The sequence below is a fragment of the Staurois parvus genome, unplaced genomic scaffold (assembly GCF_062004578.1).
Source record: "Staurois parvus isolate SC_StPar_1 unplaced genomic scaffold, SC_StPar_1.0 ptg000498l, whole genome shotgun sequence".
NCBI classification, from domain to species: Eukaryota; Metazoa; Chordata; class Amphibia; order Anura; family Ranidae; genus Staurois; species Staurois parvus.
In genome coordinates, this window is record NW_028318294.1 from 11,552,383 (window position 1) to 11,577,542 (window position 25,160).

The 25,160-nt window shown below is 43.3% G+C and overlaps 1 protein-coding gene across 1 annotated transcript in view; it reads right to left on the minus strand.

Annotated features, from left to right (window-relative positions):
* CDH11 (cadherin 11) overlaps positions 1-25,160 on the minus strand; it is a 230,552-nt gene that overhangs the window by 69,004 nt on the left and 136,388 nt on the right. The window contains exon 3 of the mRNA XM_089689825.1: positions 5,204-5,498. Coding sequence (XP_089545951.1) covers positions 5,204-5,498 — 295 coding nt within the window. The remainder of the gene's footprint in view (positions 1-5,203; positions 5,499-25,160) is intronic.

The following is a 25,160-nucleotide window of genomic DNA, read 5'->3' on the forward strand; positions in this document are numbered from 1 at the left end:
GTTTTTATTTAAGAATTTCATTAGCATGTTGATGAGAGGAAAAGAGGAACCAGGAAGGAAAAATATAAGCAGCATGAAGCGGAACTAAACCCTCCTATCCTTTTCATCCAAGGAAGCTGCTATTGTAGCCTCTGTTTGATCTGCAATTGCCATGGTGCTGCACATGTGATCAGTCATGACACCGGCCATTTCATGGTTTGACAGTCTGGTTGGAAGCACAAGCAATTGTGAGAGTTCGCCCCCCTGGCATGCCGGGAATGTAACTGAATTTTGAAACCGTTAAATCGATGAGTTTAGTTCCGCTTTAAACCGTTTTAACCACTTGTTGACCGGGCATCACCCGAATGACGGCTACAGTGCGGTTGTCTAGTTCTGGGAGGGCATCATATAACGTCCTCCAGCACCGCACCTCCCTGGGGCGCGCACCAGCCGTTGGACACAGCAGATCACATGATATGGTAAAGGGCCAATCACAGCGCCCTTTTACCATGTGATCAGCTGTGTCCAATGACACAGTGCCCATCAGTGCCACCTATCAGTGCCCATCAGTGCCGCATATCAATGCAGACTCATCAGTGCCACCTCATCAGTACCCATCAATGCAGCCTATCAGTGCCCATCAGTGCCACATATCAGTGCAGCCTCATCAGTGCAGCCTACCAGTGCCCATCAGTGTTGCATATCAGTGCAGACTCATCAGTGGCACCTCATCAGTACTCATCAGTGCATCCTATCAGTGTCCATCAGTGCTGCATATCAGTACAGCCTCATCAATGCCTTCTCATCAGTGCCCATCAGTGCTGCATATCAGTGCAGCCTCATCAGTGCCTTCTCGTCAGTGCCCATCAGTGCAGCCTATCAGTGCCCATCAGTGCTGCATATCAGTGCAGTCTCATCAGTGCCCATCAGTGCAGCATATCAGTGCCACATATCAGTGCAGCCTATCAGTGCCCATCAGTGCAGCCTCATCAGTGTACATCAGTGAAGGAAAAAAATTACCTGTTTGCAAAATTTTAAAACAGAAACTAACAAAACATATTTTTTTTGCTTGTTTAGCAAAAAATTAAAAACCCAGAGGTGATTAAATACCACCAAAAGAAAGCTCTATATGTCTCAAAAAAAGAACAAATTTCATATGGGTACAGTGTTGCATGACCGCACAATTGTCATTCAAAGTGCAACAGCGCTGAAAGCTGGAAATTGGCCTGGGCAGGAAGGGGATGGAAGTTCCTGGTAGTCAAGTGGCTAAAGAAAACCTATTATCAGAAATGTATTTTTCATGTCAGTTCCATGCATGCTAAGTAATGTGGAATTGTAACACTTTCAGGTATTTGTACCCCTCACAAAGATCTCAGGACCCCCCCTAACAATGTCTTCATCTGCTTTTCTCTCCGGATGGATGACGCCATCTTTTTTAGGCATCATTCAAGGTCATCATTGACTTCCTGCACTGAGGTGGCTCTGAGATGACACAATTGTGTAAATCCTGGTTCATGTACTGTTTTGGGCTTTGCTTTTACCATGTCTGACACAGATCAGACCCTGCTGCAGCCACTCACCTACAATGTTGCAGTCTGGTCACTGGGAGACTACAAAAAGTGTCCTCCTGCCTGCAGCAGACTGATGACATCATCAAAACCTAAGTCACTTTACTGAAGCTCAAAGAGGTATTAAACCCATTCATTTTATTGCAGCTTCCCAATTCTTAGATGTGGTGGCTGCATTCATTTTCTTTTTTTAGACTTTCTTTCCTTTATTTTCTTCTGGGGATCTGGACAGGAAGTCTGTTATTTTTCAATAGAACAAGCTTTCCAGTAGAATGCATCAGTTATAGAGATGAGACAAACCATTTAACAGTAGTAGTGGTGCTTACAATGATCAGCTTGTATTTAATTATGTAAAATCTTTACCCAAAAAAGGAAAACTGCTGTAACGTGCCTTTTGTATTAGAGTGCACCCATTCTGGATGAAGGAGCACAGGGGGCACAGCAGACAGCAGTATTGTCCGTCTTGGGGTGAGGGGAATGTATTAGAGTCACCCATTCTGGATGAAGGAGCACAGGGGGCACAGCAGACAGCAGTATTGTCTGTCTTGGGGTGAGGGCAATGTTAAATGTACTGGCAGATTTAAATACAATAACAAACTGAAGCCAAACCCAAAGCTCACACTTTATAATCAGTTACATCAAATAGTTTTTCCTTTAGGGATAAATGCTTTTACATAAATAAATAAAAGCTGATCATTTAACCACCCGTCACTGTTAAATGGTTTGCCTCATGCATGTAAACTGATACATTCTGCTGGAGAGTTTGAACTTCTGACAAAAACTGCAGAGTTGCTGGCTGAATGAAAGATGAAAATAGAGTAAAGAAATCCTAAAAAAGAAAACTAATGCAGCCATCACATTTCAGTATTGGTAAGCTGCAATATAATGTTTGCATTTGGGTTTAATACTGCTTTAACTGACTGTTACACAGGCAGACACTAGAGGGCGCAGCCACACTGCATATAAAATATGAACATAAAAATATGTCACAGTGAGAATGTACAAATATGAATATGACACAATACATAGCATCTAAAATAGAAACTTTGAATTCGATCTTATTGAAATGGCTTCATATTCTACCTGATACCATAAGGGGTGGGCCGTTATTTTGGTTTACAAATAAATCAAATAGGTAAAGTGTAGTTCCACTTGTGTGGCCAAATTGGAAAAAAAAACCTTCTTTATATTTGTTACATGTTCCTATTTACATAGCATGACATAAAAATGCATCAAATAAAATATTAATAATATTTGTATTATTGTTGTTATTATTATTATTATTGTTATTGTTATTATTGGTATTATTATTACTATTATTGTTGTTGTTATTGTTATTATTGATATTATTATTATTATTATTGTTGTTATTATTATTGTTGTTATTGTTATTATTGGTATTATTATTATTATTATTATTATTATTGGTATTATTATAGTTATTGTTATTATTGGTATTATTATTATTATTATTATTGTTGTTATTGTTATTGTTATTATTGATATTATTATTATTATTATTGTTGTTATTATTATTGTTGTTATTGTTATTATTGGTATTATTATTATTATTATTATTATTATTATTGGTATTATTATAGTTATTGTTATTATTGGTATTATTATTATTATTATTGTTGTTGTTGTTATTGTTATTATTGATATTATTATTATTATTGGTATTATTATTATTGGTATTATTATTGTTGTTATTGTTATTATTGATATTATTATTAGTAGTAGTATTATTATTGTTGTTATTGTTATTATTGGTATTATTATTATTATTATTATTAATAATAATAATAATAATAATAATAATAAATAGCTGCTTAACTTTTTACTTGCTTAAAAAATTCTACCGAGCTTCCCCCTCTATTTAATAATTAAAGCAGTATTAAACCCAAAAGCAAACATTTATTATATTGCAGATTACCAATTCATAGGTCTGATGGCTGCACTTCTTTTTTACTTTTTCTTTCTTCTATTTTCATCTGGTGATCAACCCAGCAAGTCTGTTGTTTTTCAAAAGAACAAGCTCTCTACCAGATGTATTAGTGACAGGGATGAGACGAACCATTGAACACTGACAGGGCTGCTTACAATGATCAGCTTTTATTTATTTATAAAAGAAACCTTTATCCCAAAAGGAACAAAAATAGTTTGCTGTAACTGTGTGAAGGCTGGCTCCAGTTTGTTAGTGTATTTAAACTGCTAGTACATCTAATATTATTATTATACAGGATCTATATAGAGCCAACAGTTTGCGCAGCGCTTTACAATATAAGGGGGACAGTACAATTAAAATACAGTTCAATACAGAAGGAATTAGAGGGCCTTGCTCATGGAGCTTACAATCTAAATGGAGCTTACATCTAACACTCTCCTCCCCACAGACTGACAATGCTGCTATCTGCTGTGCCCCCTGTGCTCCTTCAGCCAGAGTGGAGGAGATGTGTTACTCGCCAAATCACCAGGTGAGAACAGAGGGGGAAAAGCCTTTGAGAAGAAAACTAATCACATCTAATGATTGATAAGCCGCAATATATGACATTTTAGGTTTTGGGTGAATTACCACTTTAAGGCTACTTTCACACTGAGGAGTTTTTGAAGTCTTTTTGTAGTAAAAAAAAAGTGCCGGAAAAGCTCAAGCAAAATGCGTCCCTATGGATGTGAATGTATATCTATGTATGTTTTCACACTGAGGCGTTGCGTTTGCGATGTGGTGCTTGCAGCATCTTTGGGGCATGTTTGGTGAGTTAAAAAAAATGCCCCAAAAAACGCCTCTTCCCACTGAAATCAATGGAAAAACGCCTGAAAAGTGCCTTAAAACCGCCTCTGAGAAGCATTTTTGGTGCAGTTTTTAAGTCACGTGTCCTTTAAAAATGCTCAGAAAGCGCGGTAATAATGCCAATGCGTTTTTGTTGTGTTTTTGTGGCGGACCAGTGAGAAAGTAGTCTAAGAGTAGGGGGGAGGTTTGGACCAAACTGAGTTTGACCTGAAACATGACAGCAGGCCGCTGTTCTAATCAGCTGTGGATATGGACTTCTCCACCCCGCAGCCACACCTAGCAAAGGGGCAGGAATGCTGGTGACATCATTGACCTAATATGGCCACATGTGGATATGGACTTCTCCACCCCACAGCCACACCTAGCAAAGGGGCAGGAATGCTGGTGACATCATTGACCTAATATGGCCACATGTGGATATGGACTTCTCCACCCCACAGCCACACCTAGCAAAGGGGCAGGAATGCTGGTGACATCATTGACCTAATATGGCCACATGTGGATATGGACTTCTCCACCCCGCAGCCACACCTAGCAAAGGGGCAGGAATGCTGGTGACATCATTGACCTAATATGGCCACATGTGGATATGGACTTCTCCACCCCGCAGCCACACCTAGCAAAGGGGCAGGAATGCTGGTGACATCATTGACCTAATATGGCCACATGGCCAATGACATTGTCCAACTGTGGCCATGTGATCATATAAGGTCAATGATGTCATCATCCCTATTAAGATGGTGGCTAATGGGAGGGTATGTTTACCATTATTACCCAGCCTCCACTGTGCTGGCAGATCTCATTATCAGAAAGCTAGATTTGGTGAACTTGACATGAACATCATATAATCCAGGATGCCACTTACCCACACTAGACATCTCCGGCACATTTGCATGGTAGTTTTCATGTAGGAACTCTGGAGGGTTGTCATTTATATCCTGGACTTTCACAATAAATTCCGAAGGGGGTTCCAAGGGCTTATTTGTTTCCCGGTCCACCGCCTGTGCCATTAACGTATACTGGGCCCGTTCTTCCCGGTCCAAGGTCTTGGTTGCATGAATATTCCCTGATTTGTCATCGATAACAAAAATGGTCCCAGCGCCTTCCCCTGAGAGTATGTACTTAATCTTCCCGTCCCCGGAGTCCACATCGGAATGTAGCTGTAAGAGGACACAAATGGATTAATACAACTCATCTCTACAGTACATTTGTAGCAGGTAAAGTGTATAGAGGGCCACAGCTTCATTGGAGTGGGAAAGAGTTATAACTATGAGTAAGGCCCTAGAGGACGAAACGCGTTAGTTCTCAGTCATGCTTTGATTGTTAACCGTATTGTAATAAAACAGCAATTGACGATTAGTGATCGAGTGTCGGCATTTCTCTGTTGATCAGACAATTATTTGGCTTGCAGGAGCCTGGCTACCCACATGGAAGAAAAATATATTTGAAATATATTTTAAAAATATTCCTCCCAAATATATTGTCAATAAATCAAATTAGAAAAGCGGCAAAATAAAAAAAATATATAAAAATTAAAAATTATATAAATATAAGCAGCAAACCTAAAACCCTAAATACAAGGTATAGATAATATAAATAAATATAGGAATGCGCTCTATAATAACTCAATCAAAGAAAAAAATACTTAATAGTGCAAGTTAAACAAAAAAGTCCATGTGTCAAGTCCAAAAAATGTCACTCTGTAACTTATTGTGAAGAAATATATACCGTATTTTTCGCTTCATAAGACGCACTTTTTTCCCCCCAAAAAAGGGGGGAAAATGTCAGTGCGTCTTATGGAGCGAATGTAAAGCGGCCGGTCAGGTATTTCTGCCACCACCACGTCAGAATATTGGGCCAGCCGCTCAGCTCTTCTCTCCTGCAGGACCTTACCTGTTCCTCGCTCCAGCGCTGCAGTTTTCCTGTGGCGGCTTCTGTGACAGCCGGGTACCTACTGCGCATGTGCGAGAAGCGCTGCGCTTTGTGAATGGTCCGGTGTCTTCCGGGATACATGACAGGTCCCAGAAGGCTCTGGGCCATTCACAAAGCGCAGCAATTCTCGTGCATGCGCAGTGGGCACCCGGCTGTCACAGAAGCTGCAGCGGGAAGAAGAGGGAAGGACAACTCCACGGAAGTGGGAGCGGGTACCTGTCAAATTCAGGTACCCGTTCCCCCTCCCTCCCCAAAGGTCCGCAGTCTCTGGTAATCTCCTTTACTGGCTGCAGTCTCTGGTCATCCCCTGCACTGTCTGCAGTCTCTGGTCATTCCCTGTACTGTCTGCAGTCTCTGGTCATCTGTACTATGTCCACAGTCTCTGGTCATTCCCTGTACTATGTCTATAGTCTCTGGTCATCCCCTGTACTATGTCCGCAGTCTCTGGTCATTCCCTGTACTATGTCCACAGTCTCTGGTCATTCCCTGTACTATGTCCACAGTCCCTGGTCATTCCCTGTACTATGTCTGTAGTCTCTGGTCATCTCCTGTACTATGTCCGCAGTCTCTGGTCATTCCCTGTACTATGTCTGCAGTCTCGGGTCATCTCCTGTACTATGTCTGCAGTCTCTAGTCATTCCCTGTACTATGTCCGCAGTCTCTGGTCATCTCCTGTACTATGTCCGCAGTCTCTGGTCATCTCCTGTACTGTGTCCGCAGTCTCTGGTCATTCCCTGTACTGTGTCCGCAGTCTCCGGTCATCTCCTGTACTATGTCCGCAGTCTCTGGTCATTCCCTGTACTATGTCTGCAGTCTCTGGTCATACCCTGCACTGTGTCCGCAGTCTCTGTTCATCCCCTGTACTGTGTCCGCAGTCTCTGGTCATCCCCTGTACTGTGTCCGCAGTCTCTGGTCATCCCCTGTACTGTGTCCGCAGTCTCTGGTCATCCCCTGCACTGTGTCTGCAGTCTCTGGTCATTCCCTGTACTGTGTCCGCAGTCTCTGGTCATCCCCTGTACTGTGTCTGCAATCCATTGGTTCAGAATATTTTTTTTCTTGTTTTTCTCCCCTAAAACCTAGGTGCGTCTTATGGTCAGGTGCGTCTTATGGAGCGAAAAATACTGTATATATATAATATATATATATCACCGTGATCATAATCCACTACCAGAAGAAATAAATAAACTCACCAGAGCTAAATGCTGATTAAATTATAAACCAGCATTAGCACTGTTGCTCTGGGAGCGATGGTAATAAGCTATATCCAGACTTTAGGAGCAAAACTCTGTAGCAAATTGGGATATCCAAACTCTGGGAGTAATACTCTGCAGCAACACCAAGCCAGTGGGTAAGGAAACCTTTTATCTGATCATCTTCTCCATCATAATCGTAGAACCACATGGGCTCCCAATGGGCAGAGCCTGGATAGGTGTGACGTTTTGCTCCTAAAGTCTGGATATACCTTATTACCATCGCTCCCAGAGCAACAGTGCTAATGCTGGTTTATAATTTAATCAGAATTAAGCTCTGGTGAGTTTATTTATTTCTTCTGGTGGTGGATTATGATTACGATGATATATACATATTGTGACAGTAGGCAGGTGAAATCACCTGGTTGCGTCCTGGATGGACGATATATTTGTCCGAGATTCAGGGTTTATGGGGATTTGTACCACTAGAGGGAAGTGCTGAGTCCTTCAGCACTGAGATAATGAGCCCAGCTGAAGGTAGTGGGCTCATTAACACTTGTATAAAGCTTCCCAGAGTGCTTAGGGAGTTGCTCCACCCTGGAACCAGATCTGTGCCTGAACTGTCTGGGGAGCTGACCTGTTATCTGTGTGGCTAACCTCCCAGTACTAGCAACTAGGTATAGCAGCAGGCTGTACCTAGTGGGTAGCTAGGGAAAAGCTGTTGTTGCAGTAAGTAGCCAAGTTGGCCAGGATTTATTTTGATGTCTCTTTTTGTTTATCATTTTTTCTGTAAATATTGTAAATAAATTGCACCTGTTTGTTTTCACCTCCACTATTGTTGTGCTGTGCCTATCTTTTTGTGTTGTGCACCCATCCAGGGGGTCACACACACCCGCTGCCGAGCTAACCTTGTTACAATATATATATATATATATATATGTCTTCACAATAAGTTACAGAGTGACATTTTTTGGACTTGACACATGGACTTTTTTGTTTAACTTGCACTATTAAGTGTTTTTTTCTTTGATTGAGTTATTATAGAGCGCATTCCTACATTTATTTATATTTCCCAAATATATTGACATATATTTGAAGTGCTACAATTTTGGCCATATTCAATATATATATATATATATATACACTGTATGTTGAAATGCGTTTTTATTACAAAATATATGAAAAATATTTTTAGACATACGTTTCAAATATACTGTGTTTTTAACAATACAAATCTACGTTTTTGGAATGCATTTACAAATATATGTAAAAATATATGTTAAAATGACTTTTCTATATGTTAAAAGAGATCTGAAAAATATATTTAAATATATTCTTTTAAATATATTCTTCAGATTTTTTTTACATATAAAAAAAGTCATTTTAACATATATTTTTACATATATTTGTAAATGCATTTCAAAAATGTAAATGCATTCCAAGCCTGAAGGGGGAATGGAACATGTCTGGAATGTCTGAAAGTGGTTGCAAACCTCATGAAATATGAACAAAGCATATCCCTCTATAGTGTGTACTTGTCTCAATCCAGAGCACTAAGTGTCATTTTTGTCTGCTGCCTCATTCCTCTGTTATCTGTCTAAGTCACTTCTGACAGGTTTTCCTGACACTGAGAGAAAAAAAAAGCTCCAGCACACAGTTTGTAATTGACAGCCTCAGCTCTGTCCCTTCCCTCTAGTCAGCTCTCACAGCTCTCCTCACTGAGCTCTGCGGTGTATAACTTCAGATCTCCGCCCCCTGTTTTCTGGAAGCTTAGACAAGCCTTATCAATTCTGGACTTTAAATGGATATAAGGAAGAAATGGCTGTAGCTGACCCTGGTTTTGCCACCCGCCAACCATCCCACTTAAGCTGCAATAGGCAAAGATGCTCACTACCTGACATTAGGGAAGAAGGAGCGGAAACCCACGTAGTGAAAAGTGCCATTAGTTTATTAAAATCATAAAATAAATGCACTTATGTAGTATCAAGAAGTGTTTGCCTTAAAACCATAAAAAATCCCACATTAAAGATGGCCGCCATGTATTTACAGTGTTGGAAGTGACAGCAGAACAAAAGTTGCCGCCCCAACGCATTTCGTCTTAGGATATTATGTCATTAGGAGCTACTGATTTATTTCCTATGATCATTAGCTCCAGCTAGTGGCCATAAGGAGACATTTTCCTGCTTCATGCTATTCTTACGAATGAAAGCTATCCAACTTGGAGAGAAAACAGTCTAGTAGCATTCAATTTTGCGGCATTCACACAGAACAGATGTGTGTGAAGTTGTTCAGGACAAATATTGAAAGTGTTTTCCAATGGAACGGCAGCTAATTTAAAAAAAAATGATAATGGGATTCTGGCCTGTAACCAGGGCTGTGGATAAGGGGGTACCACCAGTCCTCCTGTACTGGGCCCAGGCCAGAAGGGGGGCCTAGAAATCTGGGTGAATTGCATGTGGGCAGAGAGGGTAATCGGTACGATGGGGAGCAATTACTGAAACTGATGCCCTGTATGGTTCTCTGCAGCATCTGAAAACTGGATTCTTCTTCTCTTTCTCCCGCTGGTTTTCAGCTGCTGCAGAGAGAGCCATACAGGGGATCGGTTCTAGTAATTGCTCCCCCCACCGACCATGATGTGCACATCTGATTCACCCATCTGCCTGGGCCCCCACAATGCCGGCTGCCACCGGCAGCTGCAAGCACACAACAGGATCCTTCAGGACGGAGAGTGGGGAAAGGGGTCTGGTAAACATGTCACATTAACTAGCCTCTTCCTTTCCTGAATGAACACAATCGAGTAGCCAGCACTGATCAATCACTGTGTTCATTCATAACTGAAGCATAGTAAACTGTGTTTTTTTTTTTTTTTTTTTTTTTTTTTTTTGAAGGGGGCCCTCTCAGGTTGGCTGTATGGGGCCCTGTTGTTTCTAACAGCAGCCCTGTCTGTGATTATGCAAATTGTTGGGTTTTAAAACAGAGATGGAAGAAAATGCCTTTTTAACAAGCCCGTTTAACTGCATGTGAAGCCATTCTGCTTGCAGGCGTGCACATACCAAATAAACATTTACTGGCCAAATGCAGAAATGATATTGCTGATAAACATTTCGCTGAAGTCCAACTGAGAGCAAGTACCAGAACAATCAGGAGTGAGAAATAAAGCGGTATGGGATGGCTGAATATTGTATAAATGATTCCATCTATTCACTCCGTCCCAGCGGGGGACCGCACGCGGTTTGGTATAGAAAGCGCTCGCATTATTTCCAGGAGGCAAACCCATCAGGACGCAAACAGCGTTTTATTAAGTGCCAAGCCCCGAATTAGCATCCTTTGAAATCTTCTTGTTCACATCTATGTCCGTTTCTGTCAGTTTTTTTTTTTTTGGTGCATATTTTTAACGTCCATTTTAGCACACTTTACGCCTTTTTATTATTCTATTGAGCATCGCAGCACATGAAAGTGCACAGAAAATTAGACATGCCTTATTTTTTTTATCACAGATGTGAATGGGCTCCTTGGATTCAATGTATTTTGATGACACATGCGGTTTTGTGCATTCCAAAATGCAAGTGTGAACCAAGTATGATGCTAATAAAAAAACAGATAATGTTCACTGTGTTCTGGATTCTGCCTACAAGAATAAAGCTGGCCATAGATGAGTCGAAAATCGAATGAAATTCATGGCGATTGTCGAATTGTTTGTTTTTCTCATCATTAGTGTTGCCTTTGATGTGCAATTTTTGTGCCACAGTCGAAAGTACCTGATCCAATACGCTGTTCTTTTGTTTTTTTAGCAAAAATAAAACAAATGATGACACAATCAGGGGCAGACTGACAACTCATGGGGCCCCCGGGCAATAGGGGATCATGGGGCCCCTGTGTCCTTGCTCAAACTCAAAAAAGCCTATGAAAAAGGTACCAGGGGCATCTCATGGGGCCCCCTACTGACCCCGGGCCTTCGGGCAGTGCCCAGGTTTCCATATGGTCAGTCCGCCCCTGGGCACAATACTATTTGCTATTTTTGTTTTTTGATCAACAGAACGTTCAGTTTTCCACTCGTCTATGGCCGGCTTAAGGCTGCATTCACACTTTCACATAGAGGGATTGCGATTTTGTCGAGCGATTCACACTCCATTTCGCGTGCCACGCATAGGGCAGCCCATTCACTTCATGGGCTGCCCTATGCGGATTTGTTGCCCAAAAAGAATCTCATGCTCCTTTTTGGGTGGTATGAGTTACTTTCATTTTCTGGTCAAACGAATGTTCAGTTTTCGACCCATATATGGCCGGCTTAAATAGCATGCGTGGGTTTGCTATGCCCCCCATGCACACAACGGCATAAAGATCGTTTATAAGTGATTGTAAAACTCAGACATGAAATATGAACAAAGCACATCTCTCTATAGCAGGCATCACTAAATGGGGAACCATGGTCCGGATGCGGACCTAACCACTGTTTCACTCAAACCCTGTCACGTCATTGAAATGCTCCACCCCCCGCTCTCCGCTCTAAGGTAGGAGAGTGAAGGGGGGCCGGGGACACTACTCTGGCTGTGTGTGTGATGTAAAGGGGGGAGGGCAAAATTTGAAGAGGGGCAGTGCTGTGTGCATGTGGTGGTCGTGGGGGGTAATGTAAAGGGTGCGGGATGATGTAAAAGGGGGTCAGTGCTGAGGAAGGGGGGTTTGATGTGAGGAGGGCAGAGAACATTACTTTTGAGGGGATTTGTGAAGCGAGGACAGGGGCAATGCTGTGGAGGGGGAAATGTAAAGGGGGGGTAGTGTTGTGGTGGGGGGATGTGAAGAGGCAGAGGACAGTACTGTGGGGTAGGGATATGAAGTGGAGGGTGGGGTTGATGTATGGAGGGCACTACTGGGGGGGGTGAAGGTGTGCAGTGCTTTGTGTGTGTGTGTGTGGGGGGGAGTTGATATGAAAAGGGCAGAGAACACTACTGTTGGGGGGATTTGTGATGTGAGGGGGTGGGGCAGTACTGTTGGGAGAGATGTGGGGGGCCAATGCTGTGGGGGCTGTGGGGAGGGAGATGTAAAGGGGGGCAGTGTTGTGGGGGATGTGAAGGGGGCACAGTTCTGCAGGGGAGTTATGTGAAGGGGCAGAGAATAGTACTGTGGGGGAGAGATGTGAAGGGGGCAGAGGACAGTACTGTGGGGGAGAGACGTGAAGGGGGCAGAGGACAGTACTGTGGGGGAGAGACGTGAAGGGGGCAGAGGACAGTACTGCGGGGGAGAGACGTGAAGGGGGCAGAGGACAGTACTGCGGGGGAGAGACGTGAAGGGGGCAGAGGACAGTACTGCGGGGGAGAGACGTGAAGGGGGCAGAGGACAGTACTGTAGAGGAGAGACGTGAAGGGGGCAAAGGACAGTACTGTGGGGGAGAGACGTGAAGGGGGCAGAGGACAGTACTGTGGAGGAGAGACGTGAAGGGGGCAGAGGACAGTACTGTAGAGGAGAGACGTGAAGGGGGCAGAGGACAGTACTGCGGGGGAGAGACGTGAAGGGGGCAGAGGACAGTACTGCGGGGGAGAGATGTGAAGGGGGCAGAGGACAGTACTGTAGAGGAGAGACGTGAAGGGGGCAAAGGACAGTACTGTGGGGGAGAGACGTGAAGGGGGCAGAGGACAGTACTGCGGAGGAGAGACGTGAAGGGGGCAGAGGACAGTACTGTAGAGGAGAGACGTGAAGGGGGCAGAGGACAGTACTGTGGAGGAGAGACGTGAAGGGGGCAGAGGACAGTACTGTGGAGGAGAGACGTGAAGGGGGCAGAGGACAGTACTGTGGGGGAGAGACGTGAAGGGGGCAGAGGACAGTACTGTGGAGGAGAGACGTGAAGGGGGCAGAGGACAGTACTGTGGAGGAGAGACGTGAAGGGGGCAGAGGACAGTACTGTGGGGGAGAGACGTGAAGGGGGCAGAGGACAGTACTGTGGAGGAGAGACGTGAAGGGGGCAGAGGACAGTACTGTGAGGGAGAGATATGAAGGGGGCAGAGGACAGTAGTATGGAGCTGGGGTGATGATTTGAAGGGGTGTTGAGGACTGCTGAAAATAATGGGGGTGTACTGTAAAGGGGTGGGTGGGGGTGATGTGCTGGGGGCCTGAGAACACAACTGTGAAGGTGAAACTGAAGTGGGGCGACTGTGATATGTGGGGGGGGGGGGACTGAGGACACTGAAGTATAGGGATTGTTGTATACAGTAGGACAGGGCTGAAAAAAAATGCAGTTGGACCTCTGTTGGAAGAACATTTTACTGGTCGGACCTCCATGAGTTTTAATTCAGTGCCCCTGCTCTATATCCAGAGCACTAAGTGTCATTTCTGCCTGCTGCTTCATTCCTCGAGGACCTCCAGCACACAGCCTGTGATTTACACTGTCAGCTCTGTTCCTGTGTGCTGTGTGAAGGGTGGTGGTGGGAGGGGTGTGTGCCTTCCCTCCAATCAGCTCTCAGAGCTCTTCAAAATCAAATTTTTTTGATTTATCAGAGCTCTGCAGACTGTGACATCATCTCCCACCCCCTGCTTTCTAAAATCTCAGACAAGCTGTATAACGTCTGATCATTGAATGGCTGTAGAGAAGAGATGGCAGCAGATAAACAGGTACAACTTATATAGGATAATTTTCTTCATCTCTGTGTATCACCTGAGGCCAGTCACCCCACTAGGTATATCTAAGGGTTTACAACATACACTGCATTCAGATCTAAATAAATCTGCCTCCATGGTTCTTTGCATGGACGGTATTTTATGCTGTATGCATGCAATTGTTTCTACTAACATTTACATGCATCCTAGCAATGAAGGACAGTAGGGGGCAGCAGCTGCCTCCATCTCAGCAACGAAGAGGCTAGGCAGCAATAGCTTGCAGAATCATAGCAACGAAAGCGACTAGGTGGCAAAAGCGTCCTGCACCCTAGCAATGAGGAACATTAGGCGGAAATAGCTGCCAGCATCATAGCAACTAGGTGGCAATAGCTGTCCACATCCCAGCAATGAAGAAGGCAAGGTAGCACATCTTAGCAGTAAAGGATGCTAGGCAACAATAGCCACCTACAGCCTACAAATGAAGGACAAAAAAGTAAGTAATTTGTATGGAATTTGTTAAGGTTACCAAGAAAGTCAGTAAAATAGATCCTTCGCAGACAGCAACAATAGATCCACCCCAGCAACAATAGATCCACCCCAGCAAGAATACACCCCACACCAGCAACAATAAATCCCCACCAGCAACAATAGATCCACCACAGCAACAATAAACCACCACCAGCAACAATAGACCCACCCCAGCAACAACTGATACCCCACAAGTAAAAATAGATTTACCCCAGCTGTGATAGACTCCCCTAACAACAAACGGACCTCCAGCAGCAGCCAGCAAAAATAGTCATCTACCCCTCCACACACAACACAACAATAATAGACCCCCCACCAGCAAAAATAGATACACCCCAACAACAATAGATTCACCCAGCAACAATGGACTCCCCAACAACAATAGACCCTCCAGAAGCAGCAACAAAAGACACATTATGCCCACAACAATAGATCCTCCCCAACAACAATAGACCACTACCCTCAACAACACTACGACCTCCAGCAGCAACAACAGACACTCGAACAACATGAGATCCATCAGCAACAATAGATACACCCCAACAACAATAGATGCCGCACCAGCAACACTAGATTCACCTTAGCACTATTGGATCCCCACAGTAACAATACATCAACCCCAGCAACAATAGACTCCCCAACAACAATAGACCCTCCAAAGGCAGCAACAATAGACACCTTTCCCTCCCACCACAACACAACAATAGATGCTCCCCATGAACAATAGACTACTAACCCCAGCAACACTATAACCCCCCCCGGCAGCAACAACAGACACTACAAAAACAGATATACTTTAGAACAATAAATCCCCACCTGAAACAATAGATACACTTTTTAACAATAGATCCCTGCCAGCAACAATTGGCTCCTCACCAGCAACAATATATCCACCCCAGCAATAATAGACTCCCCAGCAACAATAGACTACCCCCAACAACACTACAACCCTCGACAGCAACAACAGACACTCCAAAAACAGATACACTTTACAACAATAGATCCCCACCAGCAACAATAGATACACTTTATAACAACAGATTACAACCAGCAACAATAGATACACTTTATAACAATATATCCCAACCAGTCACAATAGATACACTTTACAACAATAGATCCCCACCAGCAACAATAGATACACTTTATAACAACAGATTCCAACCAGCAACAATAGATACACTTTATAACAATAGATCTCTACCAGTCACAATAGATACACTTTATAACAATAGATCCCCACCAACAACAATTGACTCCTCACCAGCAACAATATATCCACCCCAGCAATAAGAGACACCTCAGCAACAATAGATCCACCCCAGCAGCAATAGACTACCCCCAACAACACTACAACCCTCGACAGCAAAAACAGACACTCCAAAAACAGATACACTTTACAACAATAGATCCCCACCAGCAACAATAGATACACTTTATAACTACAGATTCAAACCAGCAACAATAGATACACTTTACAGCAATAGATTCCCACCAGTCACAATAGATACACTTTATAACAATAGATCCCCACCAGCAACAATAGATACACTTTATAACAACAGATTCAAACCAGCAACAATAGATACACTTTATAACAATAGATTCCCACCAGTCACAATAGATACACTTTATAACAATAGATCCCCACCAGCAACAATAGATACACTTTATAACAATAGATTCCCACCAGTCACAGTAGATACACTTTATAACAATAGATTCCCACCAGTCACAATAGATACACTTTATAACAATAGATCCCCACCAGCAACTATAGATACACTTGATAACAACCGATTCCAACCAGCAACAATAGATACACTTTATAACAAGAGATCTCCACCAGTCATAATAGATACACTTTATAACAATAGATCCCCGCCAACAACAATTGACTCCTCACCAGCAACAATATATCCACCCCAGCAATAAGAGACTCATCAGCAACAATAGATCCACTCCAGCAGCAATAGACTCCCCAGCAACAATAGATACACTCCAGCAGCAATAGACTCCCCAGCAACAATAGATCCACTCCAGCAGCAATAGACTCCCCAGCAACAATAGATCCACTCCAGCAGCAATAGACTACCCCCAACAACACTACAACACTCCAGCACACCCACGCTCCAATTGCCAGTTCATACATTCAGTTCTGGAAACTGCATACCACCATGTCCTTGCTGAAAAAAAGATAGATAAATAGATAAAAGATAATAATAATAATGCTAACAATAATAATAAATATAGATTTATGGACAGATGGATAATGACTTGTTATTTTTGGAAGCGGCTGATTCTATCGATTTACCATTAGCTCGATGTGCACATTATTACGGTCAGTCAACGGACATTTTTCATCATAGGTATATGGAACAATGAAGGAATTTCAAATCCGGCACAGCGGGAGCTCACTGTACTCAGTCACCAGCACTACGCTCATTGCAGGCCTTTAACATGAATATATTGAGTAATAAATGGAACATTTACTGCAGTTCTCTATGGAAGTGATAGAAGTACCCTGACACAGGAGATGGTAATGGGGGCATCATATGAAATAAACAGTCAGCAGGATAAAGCATTCTGCTTGCCGCATACTTGTGCAGATTTTTTTTTTATTGTTTCAGTTCCACTTTAGGGTGTTGGACAGCCGGTCTCCTGGGACTTGGAGATGTGTGACCCCGGTCTATCCTCAGTGGGTTTTCTGCTGTCAGAGACATTTCAAATTATTCATTATACACTGCGAGGAACAAAGCGCCAAGTGCAAATGCATGACCCCAGGCAACCAATCGAAATTCACTTTCCTGGAGTCAGGTCAGCGTAATATGAATTTTGAATGCTTGTTGTGGGTTCTAAACTCAGCAGAGAGTGCTTTGCTGCTTTCAAAGAATTATTGAATAAGTAAAGAGGTGTATTATCACTTTTAGTACCTAAGAAGGCAGAACCACTGCTGGGATTTAAAGGAAAACTCTAAAAAAGCAGATTTAAAAAATGGTCAAAATATGTTTTAATTTTATTTATTTAAAGGGGAACTTCATCTCCCTACATTTTCTTCTCCTGTCCCCCCTTTCTTGTCCTAGGTTTTTTTCAAAATGTATACTCACATGACCAGCAGATTCAGTGTTGGCCTGCGACAATTTGCTGTTCAGGTGTCACAGCCTGCACCACCATCTTGTCCTCAGCTGAATGCCCTTCCCAAGTGCTGGAAGCCACGCCCCCCAATAAAGCTCTACCCTGGCCGCTTTGTGAATGGGCTCCAATGACCTAATGAGAGCAAAGGGTAGAAGCCTAGACGAGAGTGGTGGCAGGAGGAAAAAAAAAATAATTGAGCCCCCCCCCAAAAAAAGCAAAACATAGGCTATTTTTATTGCTAAGGGGGAGGGGCATGGACCTAAAGTTAATTTGTGGACTGAAGTTCCATTCAAAGGCTAAATAATTTTTAAAATTCTATTCTGCTCGTCTTCATCTAAAGAACCCATAAAAGACAGTACAGCCAGGTTCTGGACCTTCCTTCTGGACCTCCCAGCCAACTATAAAGCACTAATCCACCATTTATAGGACACATTCTAGTCTGTGATGGAGAGGTCATCTCTTCGCTCTTTATTTCTGCCACAAATGTTCTTACTTACTTACTTTTATATCAGGTCTTCCAAACAGGATCTTTCTAAATAAAAGTGTGGCACCCTCCTGGTATAGGATGCTAGGAATAGTTAATTTTTGGCTCCTCTGTAGTCATTGGGGTAGCTATTGAATTTGTTGGTCTGCCCTTGGTTTCACAGGCTGCTGGTTTGGTTGTTTCTCCATGCATTCTGGAGGCTTCCAAAACATAGATGGTCAAATGCAAATGCGCATCCTAAATATTTATGGTGCCTCAGCCAATCCCTGGGGAGGTGTGCCCAGTAGGTGGCTGGAGGGGGAAATAAAGAGTCCTGGAGCAGCCCTGATCTGGACCTGCAGGAGGAATCTCCAGCCTGCTAGAGTTTGCTGATGGTCATCAAGTCATTGGTCTGGATAACTCACTGAGGAGTTCCTTGTGGAAGCTGGGAGATGTGCAGCTGCCAAGTATATTGTGAGTACTGACCCAAGCTCAAGATTTAGCAATTGTGTGCTTCTGGGGTACCAGCTGTAGCTATTCTTGAGACTGTTTCAACTGGGTCTCTGTTCTGGTCTTCCCCTTTGGTTGGTCAAAGAAAGTTCATCTACCTGAGCGTATCCTCCTGTTAAAAGTCTGTAGTTCTGGAATATCCCATACCACCCAACCCCTTTTCTGTTACCGGTTCTACAAGCAAATAACATTTTTAAAAGACATCCACTAGATTATTTATTGGAGCCGGAGTGAAAGGACTGTTGCCTGTGTAATTAGTAGCCAATGCACTGTTTGGTGAAGAACCAGTTAAAAATCTGTGGCTTCTTCGGGGATAGTGCTACAAAGCAATAGATCCTCTGCTGCCTCTAATGACATCAAACAACCTCAATTCTCCTGGTAAGCAGACTGGGTGATCTTGCTTAGGCTTTAGGTCACATGAGGAAACTTAGCAAAAGAAGTTTTTAATAAATGGCAAGAAACAGCTACTTTTTTGCTCACAAATATAATGATTCTAGTATTGCAAAAGGTGAAGTATGGCTTTTAATGATAGGTCCACTTTACTGTGTGAGACTTTTCAAAGAGTTGGGGGAGATCGACAGAGCCAAATGACTTCTTTTTAAAAACAGCAGCAGCTCTGAAGATCAATGAAGATGTAATACATATACATATTTAACCGGGTTTGAGAAATAAGCCAACTTCCTAGAGTTTCATAAATCACTGAAGTGCCAGTGGAGGCCAGGGCCGGATCTGATCCGGGAGTGCATTAAAAAAAGTCAGGGGGCATAATGTCAACACTGTGTAAGTCACTGACAGTATTTTACACCTTATCACAGCTTGGGAAACACTAGTATGTATTAGGCTGTTTTAGATTAGGATCATTAAAAAGAACAAGTGCCCCCTTTTGTCAGATGGTCCTCATCAGAGTCCCCCTTTATATAAGAAGTCCTCACCAGAGTTCCCCTTTATATCAGGTTCCTATCAGAGTGCCCCCTTACATCAGGTATCCCCATTAGAGTAACCCCTTACCATCAGAGTCCTCCATACATTAGAGTCCATCTTAGGAGTCCCACTTAACATCTGGGTCCCCATCTGAGCCCAGCTTACATCCAGATCCCAATTAGAGCCCCCCTTACTTCAAGGTCCCCATCAGAGTCCCCCTTTACATTAGGTTCCCATCAGAGTCCACCTTACATCAGATGTCCCTATCAGAGTGCCCCCTTACATTAGGTGCCCTCATAAGAGAGCCCTCTTTCATCAGGTGTCCCCATCAAAGCCCCCCTTATATCAGAGTTCCCCCCTACATCAGGTGTCTGATTCAGAGTTCCCCCTTACATGGACTGCTACCAACAGAGTGCCCCCTTACATAGGGTGTCTCCAGCAAATTGCCCCCTTACATCAGGTGTTTCCATTAAAGTGCCCCCTTACATCAGTGTCCCCATTGAGGTCCCCCTTACATCAGGTGTCCCCATCAGAGTCCCCCTTATATCAGATGTCCCCATCAGAGTGTCCCCTTACATTAGGTGTCCCCATCAAAGTGTTCCTTGCATCAGGTGTCCCCATCAAAGTGCCCCTTACATCAGGTGTCCCCATATCCATCAGAGTGCTCCCTTACATCAGGTGTCCAAATCAGAGTCCCCCCTTACATGGATTGTTACCATCAGAGTGCCTCCTTACATCAGCTATCTGCATCAGACTGACTCATGGTAGTAGATGCACTCTCAGAGACCTAGGAGGGACACAGCTGAAATCTGGGGCGGCACAGCCCACTCCCCTAGATCTGGCCCTGGTGGAGACCTGGTGGAGGCTTCAGCTTCTCTACCAGTAAGGAGCAGCAGCTGGAGCTGGGTGGAGAGAACCTTGAGTCTTTGCCATAGTTCTGGGGGCCAGCAGGGGTGCAGGACAGTGTGGACTTTGGCATTTATGGAAGTTCATGGAAATAGAGTGGAGCTCCAGCTAGTCTAACAGCTGGCGGGGAGTGGAAGGGGAGCTTGTGGATCAGCACAGGGCTGCCCCATATACATAAGCCTCCTGTGGCCACTAGGCCCGGTGTACACAGTAGGTTAAAAGTTAGCTTAAAATTTGGATTGTTTGCTTTGGGATACAACCTCAGTTGTGTGCTATTTTATTCTCTTCAGCTATAATGGATCAGACCTGTAGCTTATTAAAAAAATGTGTTATGGATTTAAATTTTTTTTTGTTTGATTGTTATGCAAAAGCCGTTGGAAAGGTTCAGACTTGGGGGGGGGGGGGGGTCAGCAACCGGTCGACCACAATCTACCCATCAATTGCTGCCACATTGGGGCATGGAAGATTTTTGAAGATTACTAGGCCCTAGTGAATCGCCTAGGTTCTCCCTCCCCGACAGCAAACTTCTAGGACATGCTTTAGGTCCAGAAGGCTGCAGAACCATTCACAAAGCTCAGAGTGGCTCATGCATGTGCAGTGGGAGGACGGCTGTAAAACCGAGGAGTCATAGCCGGCTTCAGACAGATAAAATGTTGGTGCCATGAAACTGAAGACCAGTAAAGAACCAGCCTGGGTGAGGTCAGCACTGGATCCCTGGACAGGTAAGTATCCTATTATTAAAAGTAAGCTGCACAGTATTTGTAGTATATGTTTTCATTCTATTTTCTTTAATATGGCAGGGGAAGACCAAAACCCCGGTCAGACTTGTATTTTCTGACTGTGTCCTTCTTGCAGATTTTCCTCACTTCCTGTCTGGTAAAACCTTTGTCAGCAGGACAGGAAGTAAGAGTAAATCTCTCTAACAGAGTCTTGGAATGCAGTAAAAACCCAACAGGACTTTTTATCCTCCCATACTGTAGCCAGAACAAGGAAAACATTTTTGGAATAACATACACTTTAAGCATGTACTTAATTCTTGTAACTCTGGGTGCTAGCATGCTCCCAAACTTATCTACCAGGGTGAATATCCAAATCTGAACCCAAATCCAAAGTAACGCAACACTACTATTCTGAACTGCTTTCTCAAGGAACAGGTACACATTTGCTAGTCTTCAATTCATACAAGAGTTCTGAAGCTTCCACTTTATTAAGCTGTATGGAGACACAAGATGAATTGCACATTTGTTCCGTCTGCTCTGTCCACCTCTGACCAATTGGTTTGAACCCTTCAACAGCAATGAAAGTCTTCAGAACAAACTGAATTATACTTCTGTGTTAGAAATTCCTCAATAATTGAGGTTTAGTGCTGAAAATGATAATCCCATAAAACTAAAGATGAACTAAACTCTGGGAGGTGTGCCCCAAAAGGAGGCAGGAAGAGGGCAAAATATTAGAGAATTCACTAGCGTTGTCTGTAGTCTACTTCCAGCTAATCTTTCCCTATTACTGACTTTGAATATGTTTGTAGCAATTATTATAAAAGAGCTGCTGGCGTTTAATTGGCTCTTCTGCTTTTTCTGCTCTTGATCTGCCCAGTAGCTGTCCTTAGACACTGGCCGACCCACCAAATGTGACTAACAAACATCAACAACTTCATTTTTTTTCTTCTTCCAATTTATTGACTCAGTTGTCAAGAGAGAGAGGATTAGGGGTACAGGATGCCTAAAAACTGCAGCAAAAATCTCCCCAACAGTAGTATTTTCTTGTATATGTATGCCTCTGTAGGCACAGACAAGCAAACACCTTTAAGTATTTTCAGTTTCTGCCACAGATCAGGTTAGGAATCTTCAGACTTCACTCATAGCCCAGATGAGGACATTTAAGCCAGGATGGGAAATTATCTAAACTGAACTCTGTTGCAGCTTTGAGATTCATCCCCCAGGCAAGGGGAATGATAAACAAGGACTAGTCCTCCCAAAAGCTACACCCACCCTAGACAGCAGGCCTGGGAGGAAAGGATTTGACCATTCACATGGAAATCTCCACCAGGAAAAGACTGAGAGGGAAGGGCCCTTCTAGAAGGTCACCCCAAACATATATCACCTACCCCCCCCCCCAAATCCTCATCATTGGCATAAACCTCTAAGTGATTGGACAGGGTAAAATCAGGCAGAAGCAAACAATCAACTCGGGTTTAAGGAGAAACCTAACAAACCTAAACAGAATAAAGAAAAAGCTTAGGCTGGCTACAGCCCAGTTGCAAACATTCAATTTGACACCACAGTTTAGGGCAGGATCCCTATCATTTGTTTTGTACTGTATCTCTGTGTGGAGGCAGCCATCTTGGTAAGGGCAGAGGTTTTTTTCCATACATCATAGCCTTCAGAAGGAACCCAAAGCAAACATCAAAATAAAGAGCACCAGAACAACTGGTAAAGGAGCCCAAATCAGTTCACTGATAAAAATGAGGCAACACGTTCTGGGACCAAAAACACTCCCCCTTCATCAGGGCTTAAGATATAATCAAGAACGTGAATGAACTCAAGAATCAGCTTTCTTGTGTTAATCTGTATGGGAAATGTATTAATGAATCATGGGAATTAGTAACGAGCATAGCTAGCATTATTGGCAGTAATAGTAAATTAAGGGGTTGTGACCCCTGAAACTTCATGTTTTTGTTTTTAATTTGTGACCTATTGAAGTGACTTCAACTCCTTCACTATCTGATCCGGTGATCCTTCTATTTGATGTTTGTTTTGGTTTATTTTATGGGTACCCACTGGAGGGTAGCCACATTGGGTGGTGAGCGGTCTGACCAGAGCCAGAGTGCTCTTTGAATGATTAGCCTCTTTTTCACAGTCCTATATAGATACTCCCAGCACATTTTGGTTGTTCGTTTGGATGTTATATACAGTATCTTCAGAAGAACTGTGAGCAGCACAGTAGTAACATCACCAAATATTACTTCAAATCTCCCAAGACTAGAGGCAGCAGTACCTTAGCTTTGCACCATGAATATCAGGCTATGAGGCTGTGGTCACAGAAGTGCCTAGACACCATCACATAGCGGGAAGCGTATTTGCTATTTGTAGCACAAACCCCAAGCTGGTCTCACAGTTTCTCCCAGGATCTTTTTCCTATTGAGTGCACGACAGACACACAGCAGTTTCCAGTCTCTCCACACCAGGGACCAGGCAAAAAGTGATTTTTTTAGGGGGGGGGGATATTGTTTGGAGAACCAGGTGAGCCTTGGGATACTCCAAATCTAGTGCACACTTTAACTGAGGACACTGTCTAGTTGTCCTTAACCTCTTCAAGGTAGGCCTCTAGTGCCAGAGGATGTGGACATACAGATTTAGTGAAATCCTACAATGGAAACAGACCTTAGTCAGCAAATCCTGGATCAGTCTCTCAAAAAAAGAGGTCACAAAAGTACCAGTCAGACACCCCAGCCTCCAGGTCAGGTCCTCAGCAGACTTTCTTCACACCTTTCTCTAATTATTGAGCAATAGGCCCCCCAGGTCTTCATGAGTTGGGACCTCGATGAACCTCCTGCAGTCTTCAGCTAGGTAGCCCAGAAGGTCAGACAGCTCCCCAAGCTGGATCTCTCTCCACCAGAACAAGGACCCTTCTATTCCAGGCCCCAGACTATTTATACATACCTCAGCCCCCCCCCCCCCATTGGTCACCTTCTTGACCAGGGATTGGCTGAGGTTGCATGAATATTCAGCCCAGGGTCCACCTCTCCTAACCCGCTATATGCCAGAAGTTATTGGAGTGCAGGGGGATGTAGTTGAGTCTGCAGCCAGAAGAAGCCAGAGCAGCCAAAAGCAATCAAATCCTGCTCCCCTGACTACAGAGGAGCCAAAAATAAATACATTTAACTAAACCTACTAGCAACCTAACTAGGAGGGGGTTCTACATATTTTTTCATGAAGAATTTGAGTCTTCAAAGTTAATTTTTCAGGGTGCAGCTTAGGAACAATTACTATTTCTAAATGTTCCCCATAAATGAGCAAACCTTCACTCTTTGAGTTCAGTTTCAGTTTAAGTCAGATATCAGGTTGATTTGGCAGAATTGTCTGCTCACATGCAGGAAGAATAAAAAATATTGGAAAAGTGATCTGCTGCGGCAAGACAATTTGCAGCAATAGTGAAATTGCGTAGAAATGTGGAAATGTTATCCTTTATGATCAAAAGAAGATTGGATTTGTCTATAAAGCCTCTTCAAAATAGTCTTCCCAATGTCTCCAGTGTGATTTGAGCCAAGAGTCCAGATCTGCCAAGCCTCTATGTAACTAGCAAATCAGCATGCTGCCAACAAATCAAATAGCAATGCATGCAAGGTCATTCTATTAGGATATCTGTCTCCTCAAAAAGGGATGTACATACACAACCCTCAAATATTAATTTATATGTTAGATTTTTATCTGTGTCTGGCTAAACTAAAATGCATTCCTTGTCCACACCACTGCTCTGAATCAATTCAGTTATGAGGACTGTATTGGAAATCTATAGAAATAACTGGGTGAAAAATTAAGGATATCATTAGGGAAAAATACAAAGAATAGATTATTGGAAATGTAGGTCTCGGGAGACGGTACAGGGAATGGATAATGCAATGACCGCAGTGTGAAACATATTTGTAA